The following is an 18,233-nucleotide window of genomic DNA, read 5'->3' on the forward strand; positions in this document are numbered from 1 at the left end:
GATGGGGATGAGCTTGCATTAAGGCTGTGTGTGATCAGTGCATGTTCCCTGTCCTGAGGCAGCCAGACTGGGGTCTTCTACCATTTTCTCCCCCCTCCCTGTGAGCCCAATGGCAGAACACGTTTTTGGCTCCTCAGACCATGTCTCTGTGTCCCCTTTTTGCAGGCAGGGAAGGCTGTGGAGCCAGTGACTGACTTCCTGCCTGGATCCACTCATGAGATCCGCTCCATCCTCATCATCCAGAACGCAGAGCTGGAGGACAGTGGGACCTATGTCTGCAATGTCTCCGAGGGCTACCATGAGAAAACGGACAGGAAAGACATCACTGTCCAAGTGATCGGTGCGTTGCTGCCCACGCGCCCAAAGCCAGCAAACCGTGTGGGCGTCCGGGCAGGATGTCCCAGAGTGACCCCCTCTCCTCTCTCACAGCCTCCATCTTTCTACCCTCCTCATTTCTGCTCTAAGTAACCATGACAGTGAGCCAAATCTCACCCCATGTCACCCCTGCCCGTTTCTTGTCTTCAAAACATCCCAAATTTCCCTTCGTGGCTTTTGTGACCCTTTAAAACTCTTGAGGGTATTGGTAAGAGTTCCTCTGCACTGTGCAGTGCCAAGGTGATGTGAAGACATGCTGTTTTCTGTCTGCATCTGACCTTCCTTCATGTAATTTGAGAAAACTGCCCCATTTCCATTACCTCCACAAGATAACAAGCACATGCTTCTGCCCTGTGAGCTCCTGTGCTCCAGTGTGGCTTTGCATCCACACTCCCCTCAGACACAAACCTGAGGTCTTGAGGGATGCATCTGGAGCTGCCTTACCACTTCTGGGTGTTCAAAGAGTTTTGCTCCAGATCCATGTTTATCCAAAAGACCAGGGAGGAGGTTGTTCCCCTCTCTGACCCCCCTCTTTCTCTTGCCTCAGAGCATGGCTTTGTGCACTTCCACACCCACCTGCCCAGCACGGTCTATGCTGAGGTCCACAAGAGCCACACTATCCTGGTGGAAGTGGAGGCATATCCCCAGCCCAGCATTGTGTGGCTGAAGAACAACAAGACATTGACCATGGAGAGCAGCAGCGAGTTCACCATCACCAGCAGGAACCTGTCAGAAACCAGGTATGGGCCCATCATTCCTCCCCAGGGTGCAGAGAGGGGGTAACTCACAAAGGAATCTCCAAATTGCTGGTTGGACACAGCTGATTACTGAGTAGTTTTCTGTGAGTGGATTTCGAGCACTCCTCAGGTGGGTGGGAGCTGGTTGCCTCCAAGCACTCTCAGTCCCTGGGTACCTTCCCACATCCCATCTGGGACTGTGTCTCCCCCAGGTACCAGACAGCTCTGGTGCTGGTGCGGGTGAAGCAGGAAGAAGGAGGATTTTACACCATTCGGGCTTCCAATGACGATGATGAGCAGGAGCTCTCCTTCCATCTGCAGATAAATGGTGAGGATGGGCATGCACACATATGGCTGAGGAGAGTGGGAGCAGCCTCAAGGGGTGGCACCATCCTTTGCTGCAGAACCCCCAGAATGAAGCCCTTACTCCTGTGGCTGCAGCTCCAGAGTGGTCTTGCTTAAGGAAAGAGATTTCAAACAAGAAACTCATTTGGGTGAAATACCTCACCCTTGGCCTCAGAGCAAGGGGGACAGGGAGGCAGCACAGACACATCAGCTTGGCCCAGGGTAGTAGATTAGAGATGATTGTACAGCTGTAATGTCCAGGATTTTCCTCCATGCTCACCCTGCTCTCCAGTCAAGCTATATGGGGCTACATCTCCTCCATAATCCCCTCAAACTTTACTCTTTTTGCTTTTCCCTTTCAAAAATAAAACACAACGGACGTGATGAGTCCTTCCTCATCCCAAGACTATGGCAGGGATACAGTAGACTCACATTCCCTGGAGGAATCATGTTCCCCTTCTATCCTGCAGTATGAAAGAAAGATTAATTCCCATCACTGTCTTTTTGTTTCAGTACCAGCTAAAGTGGTGGATCTCAAGGAGAACAGCAGTGCCAGCAGTGGGGAGCAGACAGTAACATGCTCTGCTGAAGGCATGCCCCAGCCAGAGATCAGCTGGTCTACTTGCAGCGACATCAAATGGTGAGTGGAGGGATGGAGGCCATGAGAGCAGCTGGGCTTTTATTTCTTACAATAATAGGCTATTACTTAATTGTATTCTGGTGGCATGTGGTCCCTGCTGCCTCTCAGCTGTCTTTATCCCCTCTGGACCAGGTGCAGCAGCAAGGGACAGCCCACCCGGCTGCTGGGGAACGAGTCGGCCGAGATCGGCGTGCAGACCAACGCCTCGTACCACGCGGAGCGGCAGCTCTACCGCGTCAACAGCACCCTGCAGCTGCACAGGGTGCACGAGCCCCTGCTCCTCAGGTGCACTGTGCAGAACTTCCTGGGAACCAACTCCCAGGACATCACTCTGGTCCCACACGGTGAGGGCTGAGACAAGTTTTGAGCCAGCAGTGGGGAGATTGACCTTTCTGTGTCTCCAGCCTGGAAACCTGGGTGCTTCTGCCCCAAATGGAGCATCCTTGGGTTGAACAGAAAAGACTGTTCCAGTTGCAGTGTGGAGCCCTTATGTCCAATGGCCATGGATATGCTCTTCCCACTAGTGGCAGGGTCACCTCTCCAGGGAGGCAAGACAAGAGTGCCTGAGCAGGTCCCCAGTGTCTTGTTGTTAGCCCATGGGTCACTAGATGGTGCCACGGACTTGAACATCCATGTGCTGAACATCCCAAATATGAGGAAGGATGGTCTAAGCTCAGGCCCAGGGCTGTCAGCTCTCCCCCAAGGAAAACAGCCTCTCTAGATCTTTTCACCCTCCCGTAGCCAAACTGCTCCTGAGGCAGAAGCCAGTAACAACCCATCACCCCATCATCCCTGGGGGACTGGCTCTGCAAGTGCTGGGAAAGTCTGCCCAGGAGGAGACTGTCCCTACCCAGAGAACAGCTTAGGGTCAATGTCTGGGGGAGGAGAGTGCAGGGACCTCTCTGCACTGCTCTCACCTCCTTTCCCTGTCTGCTCAGACTGTGGAGGGGTGGAGGAGTCTGACTGCTGTCTCTGTTATCTTTGTAGCCTTGCCATTCAAGGTGGTCATCATCTCTGTCATCCTGGCCCTGCTGGTCCTCACTGTGATCTCGCTGATCATCCTGATCGTGCTGTGGCAGAAGGTAAAAGAGGAGAGTGCTCCCAGGCTGTCACAGTGGTACCCCAGGGTTAGGGTGGCTGGGCCTGATGATGTCCCAGCTGCATCAGGATCTATGGGCCTCCATCAGTTCCTGCATGCCCCTGACATCTCTGGGGTAGATGGGGAACAAGACAATGGCTGTAAGGACCAAAGGCACCCTAACAAACACATCCCCCACGCCCTCTCTCACTCCCAGCCTCTCAGATGTCTCTTTTCTCTCTGCTCCCTTTTCCAGAAACCTCGTTATGAAATCCGCTGGAAGGTGATTGAGTCAGTCAGCTCTGATGGGCACGAGTACATCTATGTGGATCCCATGCAGCTCCCTTATGACTCCACCTGGGAGGTGCCCAGGGACAAGCTGGTGTTAGGTAAAGGCTCACAGGTGCCACTGATGGATTCCTGAGGTCCTGGCTGTCTGGGGGTGATAAGTTTGGGGTTGAGATGTCCAAAAGAGACCAACCCAGAAGAGACACAGAGATCTCTGGAGTGGTCCTGGAACAGGGGGATCATCTAGGACCATGGTGGGAGGCCAGCTGCCCCCTTTGGCATTAAGCACCTTATTGTTCCTGGCTATCCCACCCTGTAGCTGGCAGTTCTGGAAACCAGCCCCAAGTTCAAACATCATAGCTCATGGCCATGTCCATGCCCAGCAGAATGACTGCAGCAAGGCTGGTGTGGTTTCAGACAAGCAGTTTGTATTTTCCAGGCTCCTCATCTCTCCTCTAGATCACTGCCAGCTTTGTCTCCTGGCTGTTTCTTTGCAGGACGCACTCTCGGCTCCGGTGCCTTTGGTCGTGTGGTGGAGGCAACAGCCCATGGCCTGAGCCATTCACGGTCCACCATGAAAGTGGCAGTCAAAATGCTCAAGTGTAAGTTTTGCCCCTTTTCCCACCCTAAAGCCACAAGATCAATCAGTGCCACCCTCTCCTCTCCTTGCCCTGCTGCTCACACTGGCTCTCCCCAACAGCCACAGCTCGCAGTAGTGAGAAGCAAGCCCTCATGTCTGAGCTGAAGATCATGAGCCACCTGGGACCTCACCTCAACATCGTCAACTTGCTGGGGGCCTGCACCAAAGGAGGTAGTTGAGCCCTGAGCACCTTGTCTCCTCTTTCTGCTTCCCTGGGCTGTGCTTAGGACGACAACTGTCCTTAGATAGAATAATTCCTGTTCTCTGGTTCCAAATGATTCAGCCTTCTCCTGAGAAAGCCTTGTGGGACTCTGAACACCTTTCTTCCAACCTGATTGAAACTGGGAAGGCACATATCTGTGTCACCTCCCTCCACAAACACAAATTTCAAATGCCAAAAAATGCTCAGTACCAGAAAGGTGGCTCTTCCCTTTGGCCCTGCCTAGACAGCCTGTTGTCTGGTAATATCCTTGTGAAATTCACGGCCACAGTGGCCAGGGCAGGGCTGATGCAGGTGTTGTGTCCCACCAGGACCCATCTACATCATCACCGAGTACTGCCGCTACGGGGACCTGGTGGATTACCTGCACCGCAACAAGCACACCTTCCTGCAGTCCTACGGGGAGAAGGCACGGCGAGAGGCAGAGCTCTACGGGAACACCCCCAAGGAGGACCATGTGCACAGGTACCAGGAAAGCAGCTCTCTCCTCCTCCCTGCCTACCCCATCCTAGCCCCACCAGGGAGGGAGGCTGGTACTCCCAGGAAGGATCCTGCATTTTTAGAACTGTGAAATAAGCACTGGCCCAGCACTGGGGCACAGCTGGATCCTGTGTTGCCTTGTTAGAGCAGCCCATGTGCCAAACAGTGACCTCCAAGCAGCTCCTGACAGTGAGGAAGTGGCAAACTCTGTGTCCTGGAGCCTGAGTTTGCCAGCACACATGCCAGCTTCTCCATGCCAGTTGGAAATATTTCCTGGCATTGTTAATTTTATTAGCATAACCACAGCCACACACTGAGTACAGAGACACAGGGTTTTCCAGTGTGTCTTAACCACTGGAGATCTCAGCTCTGCATTTCCAGGGCAGGTTGAGTTGCTACGAGCCTCAGGGAGAAGTGCTACAAGGAAAGGGAAATGGTCCTTTATCTGGTTGCCAGCTGTAAGGGATGCAGGCACAGCAGCACACAGAAATGGTCCCCAGGGAAGTTAGAAAGCAGCGTTTCCTTCCAACACACCAAAACAATAGTAAAACAGAGCAGTGTTACAGCTCCCCCCTGCCCTGTTTGCCTGAAGGCAGCTGAGATCTTCCTAAGCACCATTTGCACACTACTTCACCCATGATGCAGGGCTTCTTTCCTGGCTGTGTGGAACATTTCAGTGCTGGGGCTGAGGGAATGGGAATCTCACAAATCATGGCCCCCAGCCCTCATGTCTTCTCCTCTCCTCTCTCTCCTCTGGATCTGAGCAGCCTCTTTGCTTCCCCCCACAGCCACCTCTCCATGTCTGTCGAGAGTGATGGTGGCTACATGGACATGAGCAAGGATGACTCCCTGGACTATGTGCCCATGTCTGACATGAAGGGTGAAGTCAAGTACGCTGACATTGAGTCCTCTAACTATGGCACCCCCTATGAGCTGGACAGCTACTCCCCCTCAGGTAACAGCTTGGCCACAGCAGGAGGGAGAGCTGCTTTGGGTGCTGGATGCCTTTGCTTGCAAAATCACTTCTGTGACTCATCCAGCAGCAGTGGCAGATGTCCTCACAGTGAGAGCTCCTGGCTCTGTCCCTTTGTTGCTGGAGGCAGAGCATTCCCCAGTGTGTCCTTCCACTAGTGGAGGCTCCCCAGCGTGCTGGGTAACACCAACATCCATCTCTGCTTGCCCTCCAGCTCCTGAAAGGACAGACCGGGTGACACTGATAAATGAGTCTCCACTCCTCAGCTACATGGACTTGGTGGGCTTCAGCTTCCAGGTGGCCAATGGGATGGAGTTCCTGGCTTCCAAAAATGTATGTATGCTGCCTGGTCTGTGGAGTGTGTAGTGGTGGTGGCCAGCAGTGAGTTTTCTGCCATGTCCTGTGGTCAGCTTCCTCCCACTGCCCCTCTGTCCGTGCCAAACTCCTTGTGGGATAAGTGGCCGTGCAATTGAGGAGCCGCTGACCACTTCCCTTTGGAAACACAGTCCTGGAGATCAGTGTGACTATATTTGCATGTGACAGCTAACCCTGGCTCACACTGAGCTTCAGATCTCAAATTCCCTGACTTTGTGCTCCTCCTGAGCCTTGTTCAGCACAGCTGTGGCATTATCTCATCCCTATTTACTGGGATGACCAAACAGTGTACAGTGAGCTAAAGCTCAAGGCACCCTGCAGCAGAGCAACTACTCTTCCTAGACACCCTTATTGCACTGCATGCTCTGAGCACCCCAGGACTCAGCAAAAATGTGGTAGCTCTGCTTAGTGGTTGAGCCAAGATTGTCCCTAGAGGTGAAGGAGACACCTGAAGCCCCTCGCAGTGACAGTGCTCTGTGTCCCCCCTGCAGTGTGTGCACCGTGACCTGGCTGCCAGGAATGTCCTTATCTGTGAGGGGAAGCTGGTGAAGATCTGTGACTTTGGCCTGGCGAGGGACATCATGAGGGATTCCAACTATATCTCCAAAGGCAGTGTGAGTACCAGGAGCCTTGCAAGCTCCTTCTTCCCAGGGCTCTGGGCCTGGCACCCCCTGCATTGTCCCCTTGTGAGCCACCTGTCCATCAGTGTGCCCAGAGGTGGTGACAGGGCAGGACTCCCAGGAGATGACATCAACAGCCAACCATCCTTCACTTCATTTGCTCTGCACACTGAAGTGGCAGAATTGCATGCCCACACCTCCTGGCTCTTTACAGAAGAATCTGAGCAGTAGCGAAACTCAGGATTGTCCCCTGTACATTGTCCCAGTCATGGCAGCAGTGCTGCATCGTGACAGCACTGAGTGTGTTCCTGAGCTTCAGGCAGGAGGAGGCCAAGGTTGGGCAGCTTGGTAGGGCTGTAGTGACTCACTGGCCACTCTGGGAAGAGATTCACAGGATTCCACTCTAACCACTAGACCACAAGTTAAGAAGAAGTGTCTTCTTGCAAGCAGCTTCTTTCCAGAGAGATGTATCAAATCTTTCAAGGCAGGAGAGGATAAGGCTGTAATTGAGCTTTGCCAGAAAGCATTTCCCTGTGATTTCAACAACAACCTATCCACTCCAGCCCTGAGGCATTTGTGAATCTCCGATCCCAAGCAAAGCAGGCCATGTAATTCCCAGAGAAACTGAGGCTGGGGGAGCTGAGAATAGAGATAGGTGCCTTAAACCACAATCTTTATCTAATCTACAAACTACTTAACTTCTCTCATGCTTTCTCCCATGTGCTCTCAAACAGGTACTCAGAGCTTGGTCAGGGGGACCCTCTCCCAGAGGGGTCGGGGTTTTTAGTCCAGCCTTGACATAGCTGGTTTCCTGTCCAAAATGGGAAATGAAACTGAGCCCCGTTGCAATCCTTCCTGGAGATTATTTTGGTATTCATTGTGCAAGCAAATCCCACAAGCATCACAGCCAGTGCTGCCTACAAGCTGGTCAAGTGAGGCTTTCTTTGTTATTACTCTGTGTGAGTAAGAACAGAAAAGAAGCTGGATGTATCCTTTGGCTCTTTTCTGGTCATCTCCTAGCCTTCTCCAGCCTGGTCTCAGGTTTCCAAATTCAGATAGGCCTGTACTCTCTTCAAGAGTCTTTGGTCAGTGGCCTCCTCAAGAGCGAGGGAACAGAGAACACACACTGGGATATGTGTGCATTCATCATGGCAGGCTGTGATGGAAATGGATACAGCACATCCATTCTTTCCTCCTGCCCACTGTGTCTGTTCTGCACAAAGAAAGAGGCAACTGGTCCCTCCCAGAACCGACTGACAGCAGATGTCAGCAGATGTGTTGGACTCACCAACAGATCTGAAGGGTCTTCTTTGTTTGTAATTTGGGTGTCAAGCTCTTATCTTGAAACAAGTGCTGTGGGTACAGCTGACTCTCTTCTTGTTTCAATTTTGATTCTTTCTTAGACTTTCTTGCCCCTCAAGTGGATGGCTCCAGAGAGCATCTTCAACAACCTCTACACCACCCTGAGTGATGTGTGGTCTTTTGGGATTCTCCTTTGGGAGATATTCACTCTAGGTAAGTGCCCTGGAGATCATGGTGGTGTGTGTAGTTCTGGTAACATGTTAGCTGGACCCCTTCAAAAACAATAAAAATGCATTTCTAACCTTCAAGTCCCTACTTCACCGGTCAGAGTAGCACTTCATTCCCTCTCTCCTTCTTCCCCATGCTCACGTTGCATTTGGAAGTGAGATGAAAGGTAAAGAAACAAGAAAACCTTGGTGTGAAGTGCATGTTGGCTGGAGGGATGGCAGCCAATCCTGCAGCCTAATTCCTGCTCTCCATTTACCCCCAGGAGGGACTCCATACCCTGAGCTGCCTATGAATGAGCAGTTCTACAACGCCATCAAACGTGGCTATCGGATGTCCAAACCCACCCATGCCTCTGATGAAATGTGAGTGCTGTCAACATGTGCTCACCCTGGATGTGCTCTACACACCACAGAAGCATTTCTACCTGTTTTCCTCACCTGCTAACTCAGTCCTCTCCCTTCCCTCTTGGCAGCTACAACATCATGCAGAAGTGCTGGGAGGAGAAGTTTGAGATCAGACCATCCTTCTCACAGCTGGTGGTGCTTATGGGCAGCCTCCTGGTGGATTGCTACAGAAAGGTACATCCAGAAAACCCTGTGCTGGAGGGACAGGAGAGGGTCAGTGCCTTGGTGAGGGCCCCCAGTGAGGGTTTGGGGACCATGTTTAGTGCTGCCAGAGGATTCTGCTGTGACCAAGGCTGCGTTGGTTGGAGCAGCCAGTGAAGGTGGTTTGGGCACCCCAGGAACGTTGCCGAGACAACTGCCTCGCCAGACAGGCAGCTGGTAACTCAGCAACTGTGGAAATCAGAGCTGGCAGGAGATCAAAATCCTGCCTCCAACTCTTTGGGATTTTGGAGCTGTGAAGTTGTGCCACTGATCGCTCCCTTACGAAAGGTTCATGGCCTGTCTTTATTGGAGGAAGGGCAGCTGGACCCAGCTAGAATATGCCAGCCCCCCAAGGAAAACCCTGGCAGGCAGGAAAAGGAAACATGACTCAAGTACATTCTCCCCACTCACCAGACCTTCCCTTTCTTTGGTAACCTGCCCTGTGGGAGCAGAGGTACCAGCAGGTGGATGAAGAGTTCATGAAGAGTGACCACCCCGCTGTTGTCCGCACAAGACCCACCATTCCTGTTCTGAACAACGCCCGCCCTGCTGCCAGCTCCCCCAGCAGCAGCATCCTCTACACAGCCGTGCACCAGAACGGGGGAGAGAACGATTATATCATCCCTCTTCCCGACCCCAAACCTGAGGCAAACTGTGACCTCCCTCAGGAGGCCTCCCTCAGCCGGGCCAGGTAAAAACATTGCTTCTGAGTGTTGGCCTTTCCCCCAGCTGTCCAAGTCTGAAACAGGGACCTCAAGAGGAAATGGGGATGCTCTGTTGAGGCACTGACTAGGGGTGGATATACTGGGAGAGAAGGAGGGCAGTGTCACCCCATCTGAGGTGCTGTGACCTGCATGAGCCCACAGGGATGGAGATGAACCAGAGGAGCTGGGACATGAGCTAAGATAGGGCACAATGTCACATCCCTGCACAGCTGAGGACAAGCAACCCCACGCACAGGGAGGAGAGCACACAGGGAGCCACGTTCTGTAGAGCCCAGCCAGCTGTGTGTTGTGTTTGAAGGCTGAGTAGACCCTTCATATGGTCTGATATGGTCTGTTCCACTGTGGGAAGCTACTCAGATAGAGTGGGGCTCCTGGGAACTCAACACACTTCTCAGTTTCTGGGAATCCTCTCCCACCAGGAGGCCTGGGACAAGACACTCATTTCTCTCTCCCTCTTGTCTCCCTTCAGCTCTGTGTTGAATGAGGCCAACACATCTTCTACAATATCCTGTGACAGCCCTCTGGGCCTCCGGGAGGACGAGGAGCAGGAATCCGACCCACAACCAGGCTGCCAGGAGCCAACCACAGGACACCAAGAGGTGGAGGAGAGTTTCCTGTAGTCACAGCTGGGATGACTTTGCATCTCCTCGTGGAGAGGCCAGCTGAGGGGCTGACCCAGATGTCACAGAGAGCCATGTTTGCGCTTGTACATCAGGACATCCCCTCCTGTCCCAGCAGTCCTCCTTCCCTCCTGTCTCCCAGTGCTGGGTGGGGAATTAAGGACTTTTCCCCACTGCCATCCCCTTCCCCCTTAAAAAAGAGGTGGCTCAGTGCCAGAAACCCTCAATATCACTGCCACATCCTCCTCAGTGATCAAACCACTGCAGGAGGGAGACATCTCACAGACCAACATCTTCTCAAGTGGAAGACGTGGGTTGGATCTCCATGGGACGCCACTTTCTGCATTGCTAAGATGATACTCCAGCCTCTTCCTCCTCCATGGCAAGGAGTTTCGTCTCCTTTGCACCAGCACTTCCCTGATGGTCTCAGCAGCAGCCACACCGTGGTTCTGTGAAATACCACTGGGACAGAAAATCCACCTAGAGCACATTGCTGGGGTGTAGAGAACTGTAACACCAACCTTCAGCTGCTGGAGGTCAGGAGTACATTGGATTCTCCCCAAGCACAGTCAAGTCCTGAAGAGGCCAGCCAGTGTCTGGGAGGTATGGAATTACCATTTTCCTCACTTGACAGCGCTTCTGTGGTGGATAGAGCATCACAAGCACTACAGGTACTCACAGCTCTGGGGCACAGCTCTGCATTCACCTGGAGGCTGTCACACCCTTTTGTGCCCAGCATGGCACCAGGAGCCCCTGGGACGTGCCAGGAGCTCCAAATGCCCTCTGAATGACTTGGTTATAGAAGCAAAGAGGGCAGTCACTGTTGTTCGTGTTGTCTGTGTGGACACTAAGCTAATTATTCTCCATTGAAGATTTAAAGGGAACAAATATATTAATACACTAGCCAGGGCCAGTATAAGGAAGCAATATGGTTATTCATTAATCTACTGCCACTACACCCAGCTCATCTGCTGGGAAATCATATAACCACGCCAGCTGCAGAATCCTTGTGCCTTGTCTTAAGGAAGAAAAGGCTCACCTTTGATAAACTGTTCACCCAAACACCCTTCCTCTGGATGGGAGGACTCATTCCCTCCTGAGTCACAGCAAGATTATGGGCAGAAATAAGGACGCCAGAACACCAACCCAGGGATAGCACCAAAGAAAGAGAGGGAGTCTGGGAAGCTTCTTGGTCACAGCTGAACTGTATCTTACACCCTGCCACCTTCTGGGGTCAGGCAGAGCCACTTGTAGCCTGCCAGGGCTGTGAAATGTCACAAGGAACCAAGCAGGGTAAGAGGAATTGGGGAGGATTCCTCTCTCTTGGAGAGTGTTTTGAAAACTAAGCAGGCCTAGACCTTCCCCCTGCTTCTCACCTCCTTCCCCACTTCTCACAGATGGGTCAGGGGCTTCTTTTGCTCTCAGCTGGCATTTGAATGAGCAGACTCAAAGCAGGAGGAACAACAGGCGTTGGAAATCAGTTGTGAACCCCACCTCTGCAGAGATGAAAGCTGGACCCCCAAAACCGCAGGTCTGACACCACAGAAGACAGCAGGTTTTTCTCTGAAATGAGTTTCACTTCACACAGAGCTCTGTTCTCTGCATGTCCCCTGCTCTCATTAACTCTTCATTGCCCTACTCATGCCCATCTCTCTGTGCATCCTACAGGAGCTGCACAGGCAGGTTTACAAAATCAGAAATTCAGTCAGCATCTTGCTGGGCTTCTGCCACCTCAAAGCCACTGAGAATTTCTTTTTCTTTTTCAAAATATGGAACTTCTGCCAGCAATCTCCAGCAAAACAGCTTCTGTTTCAAGTTTTCTACCGTTCCAGTGCAGCTAAAGGAGGAGTAGGTGTTTTGTGGGCTGATGTCCTTGGTAAAATGTGAACATAAGAAATAGCACTTTTATTGGCAGCCAGCAGAGGATATTTTCAGCCTATGTGGTCAGATTCCCCACCATCCATAGGAAACATACTGTGAATGACAACTGTTTTTCCATCCTCTGTTCCTCCTGCTTGTAATGAAGGAGCATGTCCTATGGCCACAGTTCATTAAATGATTCTCACTGCAGAGAAGCAATAATTTATGAGATCCTTTGGGTCAGATCACTTGATTTTTTTTTTAACATGTAAGGTGCTTGGTAAGGACCTGTGTCACTGCAACTTGAGCCCATAGGATGGCACATCAGATTATCCTAATAGCCCCTGTCTGCTCCAGCTCCATTTTTAATTCACCCTTCTCTATCAAAGGTGACCAGAAGTACCCAGTACTCCAGGTGAGTCCAGCCTAGCCCTCACACAGGGCATTAATAGTTCTGGCCTGTGCTGGTCTCAACTTGCCTGGTGTAGCTTTGGATAATATTGGCTTTTTCCCAGCCACAACATACTGAGAGCTTAGAGTCATCCTCTGACCAATCTAGGCACCTACATCTTTCTACACTTCCAGCATTTCTAACCAGGCTACTCCCTGCTGTTCCAGACATTGGGTCATCAGCAAATTTTGTTAACAAACTGGTTTTTTTGGGCTGGACTGACTAATAAAAATATTAGATCCTTCTAGCAACAAGAACAATCTGAGAGAGCTACTTTTACTACCTCCATCCAGCCCAAAGATTTTCTCATCAATTAGCACCTTCTCACTTTCCCTTTGGCCATTTACTTCTTTCAAAAATCCTGTTCTGTACTTCATCTTGTACAGATTTAATTGCTAATTAAATTACTAATTTCCCACAATCAAATAGTTTCCATGGTCCTGAAAGGGGAGGTCTCCCTGCTGGGGGAGCTCAGGTATCCTGTCCTATTAGCTGAGCATTAGCTACATTTGAATGCCTATTGAATTTTGTCCTATTTGTAGATTCAATGCAATTATTATTTCAACAAAATCTGTTCTTCCTGCTGATGGGATGCTACCTCCACCTCCCTATTCCTTTTTATAGTAGGTATGCCAGACTCTTTGCAAAATGGTACATTTCTGCACTCCAGAGGAATATAACCAAATACTTGCCCTTGGCTCTGTGATTTTCAGGGCTGAGTCTTGCACTTCGTGGTATTTTCCTGTCCTTACTCAACCTCTCACAGCACCTTTAGCAAGTTGCAGTGACCAGACCTTCTCAGCCAGGGAAAAGCTGGCAGCTGGACAAAGCCAACATATTTTGCTAAGCGTCCCTCAAAGAGAGGGCTTGGCAGAGCTGAGAATGACAGATCCAGCCCCACACTCCCTCTCTCTCTGCTGCCTGCGTTCCAGTCCCTGCATGGGCAGGTGAGGGCCAGGAGAAATGTTTGGCTGTTCTGGGCCCCTCAGTTTTGTAGCCATAATTGCTCCAGTGAGACTCTGAAGGGAACTGGTCCCACTGGGGTTTCTGTTTTGACGATCAGTATTTTTGTTTGGGTGTGTTTTTGTGTTTAGAGGTGGACCCAAACTGAGCCCCCCCACCATGAAGGGGCACATGCCACAGCTTGGGCCCATCTCTAGTGCAATATCTTTTTATTTGTAGATTATATTTTACTCTATGGCTCTTACATTGTTATCAGAACCAGTATATGCATAATCCTACTGCCAGTCACTATTTCATACATGTATCCCAGAAACTAATGCAGCACTCTGGTGTCTCTTTCCACATTTAAGGTGTTCCTCAGACTGATGTGTGCACAGGTTTTAATCCTTTTGTCCTTCTCAGTTTGAGTGTGTTATTTTCTAAGCGCGAGTGTCACGTTCAGTGTTTGTTTGTGTTGTGTTAAGAAATCTAGAGCACAGTGGACTTTACTTGTAACTAAATTGTCTCTGTTCACCTGCCAAGGGGACTGTGACAGGGTCCCACGGGGATGGGGGGCAGAAGTGCAGTGCAGATGTGCAGCCAGGGGAAGTCAGCCAGAAGTGAGAAGCAGCTCTTCTCTTTCTTCCCAGTCAGGGCTCTGGGCTGAGGGAGAGGCAGCACCACAAATGAAGGGCACAGAGCACTTAGGGTTTGCCTGTGAGGAAGCCCAAGGTCTGTGCAAAGCTGGCAGATCTGGAGAAGGGGATTTCACAGAGTACTAAGGAGACAAACCTCCTGTTCCAACGCACAAGTGCAAGAAAGAGCCCTGCTTGGGCTCAGTGCTTAGCTCAGGTTCCAGGATGATCAGGGAGCCTGGAAGCAGCCTGGATGTGTTCCCACTTGGAGAACACAAAGGTTACCCTTAGGTGGCCCTCAGTAACCTTTTGGCATCCTTTGCCTCCGGTGGTTGCCCAGGCAGAGAGCAGCCAGGGCAGCTGCAGGTCCTCCCTGAGCACCGGGCAGCTCCAGGGCCACAAAGGTCATTCCTGCAGCAGATCCCAGCCCTGCCTGGATGCTGAGTGGTCAGTGCTGACTGTAACAGTGGAGGCAGCATGTTGTCTGCAGGACTTGCCCAAAGCAGGCCAGATATTGCTAAGAATAAATTTTCATAGGGTTCACATGGGTTGCTGGGCTACCAGCATCGTTCCCATGTTTCACCCGGAGATCTGAGGCCTCTGGGAAATGCCAAGGTGGATCTAGTTGGCTTTGGCAAAGTTGGGGGAACTGCTCCAGCAACCTTTTGGAGAGATGACTCTTGCCTGGAGTGGGAGGAGGCAGGGAAACCAGCCTGTGCTGGGAGGCCTGCAGTGTCCCTTCTTTCCTTCTTCAAGGACTGATTGCAACCAGAACTATAAATCTTGCCCAAAGTGTGCCCTCTCCCCATCCTGCTGTGCTGGCTTGCTGGCATCACACTGTTCCTTTGCAGCCTTTCTGAACAGCAGCAGCAGCACCTATCTCCATGCTCTCTGTCAAAATCAGTATGAGGGTGAAGGAAAAAACAGAGTTCAGACTAAGGTACCAAAGAGTTAACATTTTTCTAGGTTTACAGTTGTATTTGTAGGATTTGTACTATGTCACATTTATAGCCATGAGATATTATTTTTATGCTGTAAACTTTTACAAATATGTTTTTAAAGAAAGAGTTTAAAAATAAAGGTGTTTTTCATTTTGCAAAGTCCCATCTCTTCCTTTATTTGCCTGCTTTTGGTTGCTCCCACTCAGATGGGGCTGGGAATACAGCTTAACCCTGTGGTGGGTGAGGGCTAAGCATGTTAATACACTGTGCATGACCCCAGTGCTTAGTGAAAGCCAAGCTGGGAGCCAGGCAGGGAGAAGCACTGCAAGGAGCAGCCGAGCCCAGAGACAGGGTAAGGAAAAGGGGCAGGATCTGCCCCATCTCTCTGATAACTGTGCAGCTTGTGGGTCATGTGGCAGCTGGGTAGAGGGAAGGATACCAGGAATGCTTCTCATGTGTATCCCCACTGCCTGGGGTTGGGCCAGCAGTCCCAGCTAAGGACTTGGCTCCTCAGAGCATTGTTGGGTCTGTGCTCAGATCAGGGTGAGGATGCAGGAGAAATGACAAACTGAACAGTGTCTGGCCTGAAGGAGATGGCAGATACCACAGCACTGATTTTCACACATAGTTTAATAGCTCAGGGCAGTGGGAGGGCCTGGAGACAGCAATAGGGCAGGGTACCAGCAGGAGCCACACTGCAGCACACAGGGCATCCCATGGCCAGCTCTCCTCCCATCCCTCTAGGATGAGGAATTTGCTGATACCCTCAAAAGATGCAACTCCAAAATCCTGGCTCCCCACACCACCACTCCCTCAAATCCACATGTCACTCTGCTCCTATCACCTTTCCCCAGCCACCTTTCCAGAGCACTCAGGTGACCCAGCCACGTCAGAGACAGGCACCTTGTGAGCCTTGCCCAAAGTTTTCTCCTCTCTCTAGCTCAAATTTAACTGCTCCTCCAAAATTCATCTCAAGCTGCAGAGCAGGGATGTTTGCATCTGCTCTGAGCCATGGGCTTGGAAAGCCCAGGGTTGCTGCAAAGGGAGGCTTTTTGTTCAAACATATCAGTGCTGACCCTTTTTCTGGCTACATGATGCAGCCTCCACTGGCAACAGTTGTGCCTCCTTCAGCTCCTGGAAACTCCCTGAGTACCCAAAGGTCCAAGGCATGGAGTGCAGCACAAGCAGGTCCAAGTTCCAGCAAGGCTTCTCTTTCCAGCACGGCCTGTCCTGGGTTCCTGCCTTTGCTCATTTTTCCAGAATGGAGGTTTGCAGTGTCCCTGACCAGCTCAGGCTGATTGTCCCCAGATATGTTCTGAGTCACCTGGCACAGCTCAGTCAGGGCATTTTTCTCCAGGAGCTGAATCAGCAGGGAGAAAAAAAAAAAAATCCCCTTTTGTCCAGAGACGCGGCAAAAGCTTGGGGGGAAGCAGAGAGGGGGAACTGACAGACCTCAGCCCTGAACCCTGCAGGCTCCCACTGATCCCCACCTAGCAGATCTTTTGCATGTCAGGATGTGCTAGAGAGGGGTCATGAAGCTGGAAATGAGCAGGCCAACACGTGGGCCCCCAGCAGGGCATTTCCCCCACCCCAAAACAAGTCTCCTCTCCAGTGATGAGACAGACACCCCATGGAAGAGCTGAGAAAAGCAGAGACACTGCAGTGACAAACCCTGTAGCTGTGACGGCAGCTGAGTACCAACAGGACACGGGTGATCCACGTGTGTCCCCAAACTGCTGCAGGGCAGTTCAGGCAGGCAGGGCAGCATGGCACCATGGCCAGCTGTGCTCAGTGCTGGGCTCCCATAGGGCTCCCAGCCTGGGGAAGAAGCCTGAGCTCCCAGTGCTCCCAAGCAGGACTCACAGCAGCTTCCATTCCCCCTTCCCCAGCCAGTCTACCAGGCAAAGAGCAACTTCCATCCCATCTTTCACAACCACCAGGGCCTCCACAGATATTCCTGGGCTTCAAGTTGTTCAAAGTAAGGTTGCAGCCTCTCTGAGAGCATCCCTGGCCTGTGCTCAGAGCTGCCTGGGCACATGAGTTCCACCTGCACTCCTGTGGCTGAGCTGCTGCTAGCACATAAGATTTGGGGTGCAACCTGCAGGAGGAAGAGAGAGACACAAAGGAGGGAGGAACTCCAAGTTTGTCCCAGTGAGCACCCCCAGGTGTGCCCAGCTCAGGCTGGGGACCCATGTGTCCAGGCTGTCACCTGGGGATCACTGCCATCAGAGATGCTCTGCAAGGAGCCCCCTCAAAGAGAGGAAGGAAGGCTGAGAGATTGTTTCCCTTCTCTCTATTAAACCTGTCTGGTTTAATACTTATTCACATTGGTGAGTCAGTTCTCTTTGAGCTGGCATTTGTTCCTGGAAAAAAAAAAAGAAAAAAAAAGAAAAAAAATACTTAAAAAGAAGAAGGAGGAAAACAAACATCCTTTAAAAAACCCCTTTGGCTTGAAAGGAGGAAAGAATAATCAAGCAGACATCTCCTGTGGCCCAGCTGCTTGACAGCCCCCCAGATCCGGGCAGGAGCCCCCCAGAGCATCCTTCTGCCTCTAATTCATGTTCTTCTTCCCTGAATCCTGCCAGGAAAAACTGCTGAGGGGAAACGTTCTTTGGCCAAAAGCTGCCATTCCTTCTCCCTGGACTCCCTCACGCTCTCCAGCCATCCTCCTGGCCAAAACCAAGAGCTCTCCACGTTCCCATGACTCTTAGTCATCTCCAGCACAGTCAGCCGTGCTCTCATCTCCTGGCCCCAGGACCTTGTCTTGATGGTACCTCTCTAACTGCCCCCTTTGGAGATTCCCCTCCAGGCTATGGAGGCTTTCAGGGCATTGCAGGTGCAGATTCAGCAGCCACCTCTGTGCAGATATTTTGGAACAACTCTTCTCTTTCTGCCCATGGTTTGTCGTGGTGTTCCTGTCACCTCCCTGCTGTTGGGGCTGCAGCTGGGGCAGCTGGCAGAGCCCTGGGTGGACCTTTCTCCCCTGTTCTTCCTTCCCAGCACTGTCAGGAGATGGCTGTCACTTCCCACCCCAGAGCTGCTGTGAGCAGCCCTGAACTTCTGCTGCAGCCCGAGTTATCCAGAGACAGAGCAGGGTGCACCCTGGATCTGCTAATCCTGCTGACTTGGCTGGCCCTGGGAGGGTTAACAAAG

At 51.6% G+C, this 18,233-nt stretch overlaps 1 protein-coding gene across 2 annotated transcripts in view; it reads left to right on the top strand.

The window, feature by feature from the left end:
* Positions 1-15,127, top strand: part of PDGFRB (platelet derived growth factor receptor beta) — a 30,793-nt gene extending 15,666 nt beyond the window's left edge. For both annotated transcript variants that reach the window (XM_015642180.3, XM_015642181.3), the window contains exons 6-23: positions 166-340; positions 923-1,115; positions 1,325-1,440; positions 1,971-2,097; positions 2,230-2,441; positions 3,085-3,179; positions 3,432-3,564; positions 3,961-4,065; positions 4,164-4,274; positions 4,635-4,788; positions 5,592-5,758; positions 5,991-6,109; positions 6,643-6,765; positions 8,175-8,286; positions 8,564-8,663; positions 8,774-8,879; positions 9,359-9,597; positions 10,101-15,127. In XM_015642180.3, the coding sequence (XP_015497666.1) occupies positions 166-340; positions 923-1,115; positions 1,325-1,440; positions 1,971-2,097; positions 2,230-2,441; positions 3,085-3,179; positions 3,432-3,564; positions 3,961-4,065; positions 4,164-4,274; positions 4,635-4,788; positions 5,592-5,758; positions 5,991-6,109; positions 6,643-6,765; positions 8,175-8,286; positions 8,564-8,663; positions 8,774-8,879; positions 9,359-9,597; positions 10,101-10,251 (2,538 nt within the window). In that variant the 3' untranslated portion in view covers positions 10,252-15,127. The remainder of the gene's footprint in view (positions 1-165; positions 341-922; positions 1,116-1,324; positions 1,441-1,970; positions 2,098-2,229; positions 2,442-3,084; positions 3,180-3,431; positions 3,565-3,960; positions 4,066-4,163; positions 4,275-4,634; positions 4,789-5,591; positions 5,759-5,990; positions 6,110-6,642; positions 6,766-8,174; positions 8,287-8,563; positions 8,664-8,773; positions 8,880-9,358; positions 9,598-10,100) is intronic.
* The last annotated feature ends 3,106 nt before the right edge of the window (positions 15,128-18,233 follow it).

This window comes from Parus major, chromosome 13 (assembly GCF_001522545.3).
Source record: "Parus major isolate Abel chromosome 13, Parus_major1.1, whole genome shotgun sequence".
NCBI classification, from domain to species: domain Eukaryota; kingdom Metazoa; phylum Chordata; class Aves; order Passeriformes; family Paridae; genus Parus; species Parus major.